The 12808-nt window shown below is 37.5% G+C and overlaps 1 protein-coding gene across 1 annotated transcript; it reads right to left on the reverse strand.

Annotated features, from left to right (window-relative positions):
• Nucleotides 1-1988: 1988 nt before the first annotated feature.
• nlrp3l (NACHT, LRR and PYD domains-containing protein 3-like) lies at nt 1989-12529 on the reverse strand. The gene is made up of 10 exons (XM_067452578.1): nt 12358-12529; nt 11924-12067; nt 11625-11669; nt 9763-11458; nt 8386-8469; nt 8205-8279; nt 6698-6964; nt 6160-6246; nt 5695-5808; nt 1989-5203 (listed from the first exon to the last, which is right to left on the reverse strand). Exons 1-9 carry the CDS (start codon nt 12371-12373, stop codon nt 5697-5699), a joined length of 2526 nt encoding a protein of 841 aa, XP_067308679.1. The 5' UTR covers nt 12374-12529; the 3' UTR covers nt 1989-5203; nt 5695-5696.
• Between the last annotated feature and the right edge of the window lie 279 nt (nt 12530-12808).

The following is a 12808-nucleotide window of genomic DNA, read 5'->3' on the forward strand; positions in this document are numbered from 1 at the left end:
TAAAGAAACAAGTTTGATTGTTCATTTGAATTTATTACTCTCACACACTCACGCAGGCATATTGATAAATGTATAAATTTATGAATTTTATATTTTAATAAAGAAACAAGGTTGATTTTTCACTTGAATTTCTCTCACACACACATACACACACACACACACACACACACACCTTCTGTAACATATATAAATACAAACTCCCATATATACTGTACCAGCTCAGAATTATTATTTTTTAAAGGCCTAAAGTAAACGTTATAATTCCAGGTCATTCCAGCATCTTACATTACCCTGTCAGGCTTGCAACTGGGACTGGGGAGCTAAAATCCTTTAAAAAGAACAGTTTTGCACAGCTTCTTGTGTATGCTTGCACTCTGTAACTCCAGGGTAGTTAATTTTGCGATGTGGTGCAGCCTTACTTTGTGAAATACAGACACCACAAATGACACAAGCATGAAATGATAATATACTTTGTAAAATAACCTAAATTATTGTTCAATCTTACTTGTGAAATGAAATCCCATGCGATCTGGTATCAATATTGCGTTATTGCAACCGTAAGCTGCACAAAATACGGGCATAATTTCTCGCTCTCCGTTGACTCCGATCGACTCTTAATGCTAGCGTTGAGTGGAGAGACCCAACCAATATGGCGGCGACGCTGGATCACGCTCCAGCACGTCATGAGGCGTCTATATATATTATATCTATGCTCCCAAGGTTCAAGTTCAAGTTCAAGAGTTTTATTTGTCACATACACAGTTATACAGAATACAACCGGCAGTGAAATGTAAACAGGTCCGCTCCATGGACAGCAAATAACAATTAACAAAAAAAAGCACAATAAATTATAAAATAGGAATAGGATAAGGTGCTATATATATACATATGTAGAATTATGAATAAATCAAGTAAAAGAAATAAGAGATGTGGAATAAAATAAGTGAGATAAAGTAAACTGGAGACTATAAAAATAAATACGTGGATAACAGAAGTGCAGGAGTGTAATGTGCAAACAGCATTATAATGAGTAGTTTTGTGGGAAGAAACTCCTCCCGAGTCTCTCAGTTTTGGCCATCAGGCTACGGAAGCACTTACCAGAAGGCAGCCGGGTGAAGTGGGGGTTGGCCGGGTGATTAATGTCCTTGATGATTTTTGTAGCTCTACCTCTGCATCGTTTGATGTAGATGTCCTGCAGAGACGGAAGAGCTGACCCTGAGATGCGCTCGGACAAGCGCACCACTCTTTGCAGGGCTTTGCAGTCGTGACTGGTGCTGTTACCATACCACGCTGTGATGCACTGAGTCAGTAAACTTTCTATCGCCCCTGAATAGAAAGTTTTCAGGATAGCTGGTTACTCTGAAGTTTTCAGGATAGCTGAGGACTACTCAGAAATCGAACTGACCAGACTGACATAAAATCAGTGCTCTAACATTCGTCTTACGTCTTCACCTATATGGTCTTCACATATTTTTTCTTCTCTTTTTAATTAATTATTACAATTACAAACCATCAGTATTTGATTAAAAAAAAATAGGCTATGAAGCAAACTTGTAGGCCTACAGTTGTAACGTTTTGCTGTACTACACAAACACTGACCAGAATACACATGATATTTGTCTACATGTCTAAACACCCCTTATATAGGCTATGATTCCTTTTCCCTCCAATAATGGAACAAGGAACAACTGTGATATATCTGTCCCCATAACAGGTAATCTACCCTATACATGAAAGGATGTGTGAAAATGACAACCTGTTTTAGCCTAAATGTTTAGACACTGGTGTTTTGTTAATTTAACTCATTTACTGTGTTAATGGGTTTAACACAGTAAATGTGTAAGAAAGGTTAACACAAATATGTGTGTATACACGTGTAAGCCTGGCTACACAAAAAAGGTACCCAAAATCTAAAACCTAAACAAAATGTTAGCATTTGACAAATGAATGTAAAGTCAGTTTTTGTTTATCTTAATGTCAAAAGAAATTATAATGAAATATCAACAATTAAATGTAATGCAGAATATAACAATACCATTATAAACAGTAAAAAGGAAATGTCTAACATAAAATGTAATGTAAAAAAAAGTTATTTTTACAATATGACATGACACAAAATAATTTTACTTATTTCCAAACTTTGCTGGATTGATGTAGCCTGACAAGAGAGACCCACATCAAGATGTTTGGTCTGGAAACTCACCATAGACAGGGCTCAATCCGAGGGGCGGGATAAACGGTTGTCTTTCAAACTCCCTCTGCACGCAATAGGATAGCTCTACACCAACCAGAGCAACGAAGGTGAAACAGAGCTCGCTGATAGATTAAACATTCACCGTATCCGGTCGGCTAAACTCCGAACACATCTTCCCTTTTTAAGAATGACTTCAGTGCCGTTCTTTGTTCTTTTCTCAGAGAAAAGCTTAACTCCAAGTCTTCCAGGGTCGTGGTCAGAGCTGATTCGAAAGACCGCCGCCAGTTTCTGTTTACTAGAAGCACGCAAACGCAACTCGGCCGTCGTCATTATGGCCCCCGTCCGCTGACTCTATACACAATGTGATTGGCCCGTCCAGATTCTGAGGAATACAGCTCAGACGTGTATTGAGAGTTCCTAGACGACACTTGCGGGCAAATTAAATTTGATGCCGCTAGGGTGCGTCTAGATTTCTAGGCTAGGATTGATGCACACTGGCGGCCAAAAGTTTGGAATATTTAAGCTTTTTAATGTTTCTGAAAGAAGTATCTTATGCTCACCAATGCTTTAATTATTTGATAAATAAATACAATACAGTCCCTGACAAAAGTCTTGTCGCTTGTGTACAAATTGACCTAAAGTGCCGCTGAAATATATTTCTAATCAAGATTTTTTTTTTTACAAGAAATTGCTCATTTTAATCCCACCAGCTTTTGTGATAATGTTTCAGTGAAAAACTAAACTTTCAAAAATTATTCTAATATTCACAGCTTGGTAAAGCCCATTGAGTCAATTTTTGCAAAGACATAAGTGTTGTCACCTTGTCATATGAGCTTCACCTGTGACTAATAATGGATCAATTAGGTCTCAAGTGTGTATAAAAAGAACCCCAGTACGCTAGACCTTCACATCAACTGCAACTAGACCTCTGCAAACATGCCTAAGATTCACCCTGAGACTAAAGTTTTGATTATCAAGAGGGTGAAGACCAGATCCACTGCTGATGTGGCAGACACCTTCAATGTGTCTCAGCGTCAAGTACAGAGGATAAAAAAAAGATTTGAAGAGACTGGAGACGTTTTTGACAAGCCCAGGTCAGGCAGACCCCGCAAGACAACTGCTCGAGAGGATCGTTTGTTGGCTCACAAATCCAAGGCCAGCCCATTTTCCACTTCAGCAGAGCTCCACGAGACCTGGTCATCTGAAGTCCCTGTGTCAACCAGAACAGTTTGTCGGATTCTGTCTCGAAATGGCCTCCATGGTCGAATCAGTGCCCAGAAGCCAGCACTTGAAAAACCGTGTGGCATTTGCCAAGGCCCACAGCCTGCTAAAAGGATGGACGCTGGAAAAGTGGCAGAAGGTGGATTTTTCAGATGAATCTTCTGTTGAATTACACCACAGTCGCCGCAAATATTGCAGGAGACCTACTGGAGCCAGAATGGATCCGAGATTCACCCAGAAAACAGTGAAGTTTGGTGGCGGAAAAATCATGGTCTGGGGTTACATCCAGTATGGGGGTGTGCGAGAGATCTGCAGGGTGGAAGGCAACATCAATAGTCTAAAATACCAAGAAATCTTAGCTACCTCTTATATTCCTAACCATAAAAGAGGCCAAATTCTGCAACAGGACGGTACTCCATCGCATACTTCCATCTCCACATCAAAGTTCCTCAAGGCGAAGAAGATCAAGATGCTCCAGGATTGGTCAGCCCAGTCACCAGACATGAACATCATTGAGCATATGTGGGGTAGGATGAAAGAGGACGCATGGAAGACGAAACCAAAGAATATTGATGAACTCTGGGAGGCATGCAAGACTGCTTTCTTAGCTATTCCTGATGACTTCATCAATAAATTGTATGAATCCTTCCCAAACCGCATGGATGCAGTCCTTCAAGCTCATGGAAGTCATACAAGATATTACATTTGGATCTCACAGCACCACAACTTATTTGCTGACATATTTTTGTATTTGCTGTAAATTTGTTCAATTTCTGTATAGGCGACAAAACTTTTGTCTTGCCAAAATTTGACCGTTCCGTCTTGATTAAATGATAAATATTTTTTCTGTGAACATTATTTATTTCAGTGCATTAAACATCATTTGGGAGGGTTTTAGCTTTTCATATGAGCTATTTCTAACACCAATTAATTAATTAAAAGTCAGGTTGCTATCAGGTATTTCTAGAAAATAGATAAGCGACAAGACTTTTGTCAGGGCCTTTACAGTAAAATCAATTATATCATAAATATTATTACAATTTAAAATAAGAGTTTTCTATGTGAATATATTATAACATGTAATGTATTGCTGTGATGCGATGCTGAATTTTCATACCTCTTCAACTCTAACATTTCTAGTGACTGGTCACATCTAATTTTTTCAATTGCCGTAATTAGACTATAAATCACAATAAAGTCTGTGACACAGATCATTCATCAGGTAACATAACCTCCCAAACATGTTAATCTCATCCACTGACAAACTATATATAAAACCACTGCATTTATATAAGAACGTTTACACCAAACATCACAATGGGAATAAATATGTATTATAGCTTTAGTCAAACTGCTTAAGGGGTGGGAAATACGACCAAAATAAAACCCTTAAACTCCATAATTTATATGCATCATTTAACTATGGTAATATTAATCCCAACTACAATATTTAAAAAAATTATAATCATCTTCATACAAACAACACACACAGTCAATAGGCAATATATTCAAATAACAAATCTCTAACAAACGCTTGATAGTTTATATTTTTTTCACATATAAAATATACGATTCAGCTCTAAACTGTTCGAATATAGATGATTAAGCATCAACATAAAAAAACTCTGTAAAGCTAAACAATATGTATTGTGAAACGTGTTAAATAAACATACTGATTATTACTATAATGATAATACACCTAAATGCACTGTAGATATAGTTGGTTGATGTCTTTATTCCCATCCACAGCTCTTAGAAAAGCTGTACCATTAGCTCCAATCCAAGGGCCTTAGAAATGGAGAGACAAGAGATAAAACACATGTCTATATACAGAACTACTATGTCAAAGCTGCAGTCTGTCATTTTTTAGCTCTAGTGGTTAATAAAAAAACTACATGTGTTTTGCGGAAGAACATTGCAGCCGGAGCTACTTCTGTTAATGTTTATGTCCTCTGCAGCAGTTCCTACCAGACTGGTCTGAAATATTACCAGTGTAGATACCATGATGATTCAGGGCAAGACAAAAACACGGTTTGGAAATGAATTTATGTTGTACATTCTCATTATATAATTTTTGTCAGTCTTGAACACAAAAAAAGTTACGGACAGCAGCTTTAAGATCCACACTGCACACTATGATCATATGCTATTGCACTGTAAGCTAACATTTAACTTAATAATATTTAATAAGCTAACATTTAATATACAATATCCAAATGGAATCATTACAAATTACAAATTTATTGTTACTGGTGCAGTTAATCTTAGTCTTAACTTACTTTTACAAAGCCTCCACAGAAAAGCCCTGGAAATTCAGATGAATCTTCACCTCCTGGTTGCAGCTACAATCAGAGTAACGTGTGCATTTTCTAGATTGTTTGTTGCACATGAACCTTTATCAGAAAGCACAAAGCACAGCGTCTTTAACAAAATTGACATACTGCTATAACAATAATTTGAGTGAGAAAAATACTAAAATTTAAGTTGTTATTTACTAATAATGAACTTGGAGATCTAGGGATGATGTAAATAAAAATAAAATGTATGAATAGAAATTCTGAAACTTTTGGTTTGTTCCTCACAAAAAGGTATTATATGACTTCAGAAGACATGGAATATGCTGCACAAGTCATACTTTTATGGTGTTTGTGTGTCCTTTTTAAAGCTTGAAAGCTCTAGTCTCCATGAAATTGCATGTAAAGACATTTACTGATGTAAATTGTAAAATATAAACCAATACAAACCCCTCAAATGTCAAAATACAGTCTGGTCTTGTGCATGATCGCTGCAAGATCTTGATTCCTTCCTCCAGTAAAAAGCCAGCCTTTACTCTAGATGAGGATACACATTATAAAGATAAAATGATTTTGATTTTAGGGTTTTTTTTTTTTTTGTACATTAATTTGAACATTTCCATAACGATTTAAATGGATGAGGGCCATGTCTCCCAAACCTGTATGACTGACTTTCTTCAGCAGAATAATTTGAACAAGGTTAGTAAGAAAACTTAAGTAAGTTTCACTTTAGTTGAATTCCATTGTAACTTTTGTCCATATGGAAGTCAGTGGGATCTGAAACTGATTGGAACACCAACATTCTTTAAAATAACTTATTTTGTGTTCCTCATACAGGGTTGGCACAACATGAGGGTGAGTAAAATAAATAACAAGAATTTTAATTTTTGAATAGACTATCCCCATGTGGGCTACAGGGTTCCCAACAACAGACAAATTAATTCATATAGGAACATGACAGAAGGTGATTTAATATCTTTTGTCTTACATGAGTTCTGTTAGACTGGAGCAGTTCTGAATTATTTGGAGGGTCCAAACAGACCACATCTCATCTAGAGAGTTGACTTCGATTCTCATCTTTTTCAGTTTAGATAGAGAACAGAGAACAGACATTAATGCATCCAAATCTCCTTGGTGAATTGTCTGAAAGAGTCTGGTCCAGTCAATGTCGATTAGATCTGTTTGTGGAAAGTTGAGACTGTATGATTTCAAAGATGTTCCTGGGTCTTCCAGCCATTGAGGTATTATGTAGATACTATATACAAAAAAAAAAAGGAAAAACAAAACCCCATTGGTAATCAATTTTGTTGTTGCATATGTAAACCAACCAACAAGTCTTTTCTCAGAAAAACCTTTTTAAAATTGTGATTAAAGGGGACAGTTCACCCAAAAATGAAAATTTGATGTTTATCTGCTTACACCCAGGGCATCCAAGATGTAGGTGTGTTTGTTTCTTCAGTAGAACACATTGCTGGTATAATGCATGTCAATGGGGTCTAATTAGAATTCCACCTCATTGACATGCATTATACAAGCAACGGTTGGAGTTAAAAAACTTCATTTGTGTTAGCCTAGAAATCTAGACGCACCCTACCGGCAGCAAATCTAATCTGCCGCGAGTGTCGTCTAGCAACTCTCAATACACTTCTGAGATGTAAAAACCAAACTCTGGTCCAGCCAATCACATCGTATATAGAGTCAGTGGGCGGGGCTTAACATAATGATGGCTGAGTTGCGTTTGCGTGCTACTAGTAAACACAGAAGCTGGCGAACGGCGGTCTTTCGAATCAGCTTTGACCGTGACTCTGGAGTTGGAGACTTTTCTCTGAGAAAAGAACAATTAAGTCATTCTTAAAAAGGGAAGATGTGTTTGGAGTTTTGCCGACCGGATACGGCGAAAGTTTAATCTGTCAACAAGCTCTGCTTCACCTTCGTTGCTCTGGTTCGTTGCTGAGTTTGAAAGACAACCGTTTATCCGGCCCCTCGGATTGATCCCTGTCTATGGTGAGTTTCTAGACCAAACATCTTGATGTGGGTCTGGCTTGTCAGGCTTCATTTGTGTTCTACTGAAGAAACAAACACGCCTACATCTTGGATGCACTGGGGGTAAGCAGATAAACATCAAATTTTAATTTTTGGGTGAAAAAATAGATGGTCTGTTGGGCACCAGCCATTATATACATTGTTAGCAATAATCAAAGAAGCTAAAAGTGTTGTACTTTATTGTTTAAATTGTTTTGGGTCACCAATTTAGCAGCATTATAACTACCATAATTATAATCTGACGTTATTAGACTGTGGGCAAGATAAATGTGAGATGTTTGCTAGGAAAAGGCTTAACTGTTATGATATTATGGTTATTGAACAATTTGTCAATAAAACTGGTTATCCAAGATAGTGTAGGTATAGTCATTACATAACCATTTTTGGTTATCAAGAGAAACAGACAAAAAAAACAAACAAACAAACAAACACACAGTTAACTTTTTCTTCACCTGAATAGCTCTTCTTGAAATATCAGATCGACATAAAAATCCTCAAATTTTGTAAATTGGAGGTGGAATTCAGTGCTGTAAATCAAAGGACAGTGAATCAAACACAAAAACACACTGAACTATGATAGCTTATGTCAACATAACATATGTTAAATGTATAAAATGTATTTTCAGACATTACCAGTGTGAGCTCAGGGTCTGTCCTCTTGTGAGAGCACATATCACTTCAACAATTTCAGAGTCTGATGAAATGTCTACAGTCAAGCTACAAAATAAAATCCAGAAGATGAATGTACAGACTAAATTATCAAGTTAACTTGCAATAACAAACAATAAAAACATAATGACATTTATAAATTGTGTAAAATATGTATCTGTATACAGATGCATTTAAATAATAGAATAATACAACCACCATCAAGAAATGAAAGTTAACCAACCAGTCATAGTATCAATATAACATTTTAATTAATTAGGTAGATATTAATTATATTTCACTGGGGCTGGACTAGAATATTCGAATATTCGTTTGATGGGTTGGTATTCGAATTTCAATTTTGTTTTGTTTTTTCGCACACCTGCATTCCCAACGTTTCTCATTCGCGCTTGCACTTTTACACTATAGAATCTGTCAAAATACAATACTCTTTTTAGCATTTTAATAGGATGGACTGTTGAATAGTAACCCAACCTCATTATACTTAACACATATTTTTGATTCTTCTTAGCGTTCCCTTGCAACGGAGTAGCTATCCTCTGTCTACAGTGCGCAACTTCACAAGCTTATATGGAAGAAGCGCATGCATTGGGTTAAGCTGTGTTTGTATGAAATTGTGGGAAATAGAACAAAAGAATAAAAATGTATACCCGTTAGGGATGTGACGTTGAGAACATTTTTCCTCGCCGTCACATAGCCTAGAGCTTGTACACTATGCGGCCGTGCGTGTTTACTTTTGGTTCGCCAATTCGGGGGTGGGTTGCTTGAATGGTGGGTTCATTAGCCTACTATTCTTAATAAAAAACACAACAAAAAAACAGTACAATACAATGAAAGACTCTCTTAAATAGGCGCTTTTACTTTTTGACCAAATCATCTCATCATTCTTCTCATGCATGCTCGTGAGGAATGAAATCTGACTCGTGCTGCTTGTTTGTGCTGCGATCCTCGTTCGGCTCACACTGCACGTTCAGTTTTCAATTGTAAACTGAACAAAACATTTTACTACAATAAAATATCAAAACGACGGTGCCACGGTGGGCAAGTGATGAACACCTGTAACACGGACTACTGCAGCGAACCTAATATTACCCAATCTATTATCAATTATTATCAATCTAAATTAATGTGAAATATAGGAGCTTGTTACTAGGACGTAACAGACCTGTGTGTTTTGTGCCACTGAGAATCTCAAGATTCCTGCCTTCATTAGAGAGAATATGTTCAGCCCCTCCCTCAGAATATTTAATGTTGATTATACCAAGGCTTCGAAGCTCAAAAAATGGTATTCGGACCAGCCCTAGATTCCACCAAGTATCTGTTTTGGACAAAAGCACTTACATTGCAAACTGAAACTTTTGGAGAATAGGCAGAATCATAAACAACATTTCTGATGTTATATTGCAATCCTCAAGACACAGTCGTTCAATGCTTTGACAGCACTGAGAGCAGTACAGCAGGGCCAAGCAGTCTGTTCTTCTTAGGAATGTACCATATGCATTAATTTGGTTGCCGGCTTCTATAGCTTCTTTCACAAAGTCATCTTCATGAAGTTCATAGAGACAGTGAAGGAAAAAAGGTGTTATTCCTGAATAAATGAATTCATTTTGAAGCTCTTTCCAAATCCATTCTTTCAGATGAGCCTGTGTTTTTGGGTGAACAACCAGACCATGTTTCTCAAGAGTGCATCTCACATCCTTATTCAGCAGACCAAATGCAGATTTCAACACAGATGGAAAACGTGGAGGACCACTGTAAAAAATATTGTATTCATTCATGGAAAGTTTTCTCTGGGACTCTTCTTCATCCAGAAGGACATAGAACAGAGCGGTGAAAAAATCCTGAAAGCTGAGATGCATGAAACTGAACATCGTCTCCTGACGGATTCTTCTCTTAAAGAGGAACTTGCACAGGAATGGACTGCCAGCAGGGTCTGAAACTGTTTCATTCACGCTTTTCTCATCAAACAGGACTTGCTGTTCCAGCATTCCTCTCTCTGCCAGCTGACCCAGACTCCTCAGCAGGGTCGGGACGGACTGACTCAAACCCTGGCAGTGATGATCCAGTAGAGTTGACACAAAGTCAACGTAGATGGTGATGGTTTCCAATCCGCTTGTTACATCTGCACCAATTTTCAATCGTTCCTTGAAAGTTGTGCAGATGATCCAGCAGACGACAGGGATTGAACAGGCAGTGACGAGAATTTCATTTGCCTTCAAAAGTGTATAAGCCGTCCTGTAAAGCTCCTCATTTTGAAAGAACTTCTGGAAGTATTCCTCCACCCTCTTCTCAGAGAAACCCATAATCTCAGAGAAACGCTGAGGTCCTTTGAGCAGTTTACTCAGTGTGTCTGTAGCTGTAGATCTAGAGGTGACTAGCAGGAAGGACTCTGGCAGGATTCGACCCCTCAGAAGGTCACAAAGAATGACCTCAGCTGGAGCTTTCTGAAGCGGATCAGTGTTTGGTGACATATCATGATTGTCCTGTGTGAGTCTCAGCTCATCAAATCCGTCAATGATGAAAAGCACCTTCTCTGGTGAATGCTGCAGTACCTGTGAGATCTGATCTGATGATAAACTGCAGCTGTAATTCAAGATCTCCGCCAGACTGTTTTTGCCAGTAATGCGGTTTATGTCTTTACACTTTAAGTGGAAAACAATATCAAATCGCCCTTTGTAGAGGTCACCAGATGCCCAGTCCAACATGATCTTCTGCACAGTGAAGGATTTCCCGTTCCCAGAGTTCCCCTGCAGTATAACAGCACTAGGACTGATCCCATGACTATCTGGGTCGAACAGAGAGTTCAGATGGACAGAGCCATCACCGCTTCTGGAGCTGAGGATCTGCTGGAAGCGCTCTCCACTGGAGCAGATCTCTTCTTCTCTGTCTTTTTGACCTCGATGTCTCTGAAGAATCAGAGGTTGTGTGTAGCGCTCAGACAGCAGCACATGTTCACCAGGCAGTGAGTTATACTCGGTCACGTACTGGTACTCGCTGCAGATCCGTGTCTTATATCTTAAAATCACTGACCTTGATGCTGCACATATAAAATAAGCAATGTTAAACAAGTTTAGTGACTGTTAGAACAAATTCTGATTCTAATAGAGGAAGACATTTCAGAGCAGACTGTAAGTAGCTGCTAAATTAAAAAGTGGAAGGTTCCAAGAACATTCAAGACATACAGTATCAGATTGCTCTATTACCTGAGGTTTGTGTTTTTTCAGAGGGTGGTCGATTCCAAGTAAAACCTGGAGAAAATTGGAAAAAAATTCTTTAAATGTCAATAATAAACTATAATTTGTCAACAGCTAAATCTTAAATATATACAGCCTTAATATAATTGTATTAGCAAGTATCTGGTAGATCCTTTTTCTAATAGAACAATGAATACATTTATCAAATGACCCGTGATTATTACACACATGAAAATTCAATACATCATCAGAACAATTATCATAGTCAATATTTTCAGCATCTATGAATGACAACACATTTTTCTTACCAGGTGCATTATGTATGATGTGGACATTGCCTGTTATTGTATTGTTAGTGAGTACAGGTGCTGTAATATGGCTTCCACTTTGAGCTGAAGCGCTCACATTTGGCCCAGCATGAGATCCGACAATGTCCTCATCACTGCCAAACTCTAGATGACAAGAGGACATTTTAGACATCCAATAACTCTGTATTAATGTTGATGCTTTTAGTCTTAAATATCATGAATGAAATATGAATATATTCAGTAGCCTACAATGTTGCAATGATCAGAGAAAGATTATTTTTTTTGTTTCAAAATCACTTTTATTTTACAGACATTTTTTTTAAAGATTACTTTAAAAAACTTTAAAGATTAACTTCTTTAGCCTTGACTGATAAATCATGTCACACCCTTAACTATAATACAAAACTAATTAGAAAATGCCTAGTTTGACATACCGTCAAAAGTGTCCATCTCAGACAGCTCATCCTCTGCAAGAATAGAAACACATAAACGCAAGATCAATAATATAAAAGTGAATGAGATTTTTCAATACGTTAAGGATATTTTATATCACCATTAATAGAAAAAACATAGTGATAACAGTTTGCATTACGAGTATTTCCAGCAAACCAAGTTTTAGTTAACATAAGTTTTGCGACGTTACCTTTTTTTGAAGGGGTAAGAAAACCAGATCCACTGGTGTTTCCGTGATGATCAGTCGCTTCCGGCATATAGAGCGGATGTCAGAAAGAGAACCGACATAAACTCATGCATAAACTCATAAACTGCGTCCCAATTCGCATACTATCCATCCTAAATAAACATCTGGTCAAATAACTAACATGAAATACGGCAAAGCAAACCATACTTGAAACCATACCTACGAAAATAAATCAAATGAACAGT

Source organism: Pseudorasbora parva, chromosome 9 (genome assembly GCF_024679245.1).
Source record: "Pseudorasbora parva isolate DD20220531a chromosome 9, ASM2467924v1, whole genome shotgun sequence".
In the NCBI taxonomy this organism is placed as follows: domain Eukaryota; kingdom Metazoa; phylum Chordata; class Actinopteri; order Cypriniformes; family Gobionidae; genus Pseudorasbora; species Pseudorasbora parva.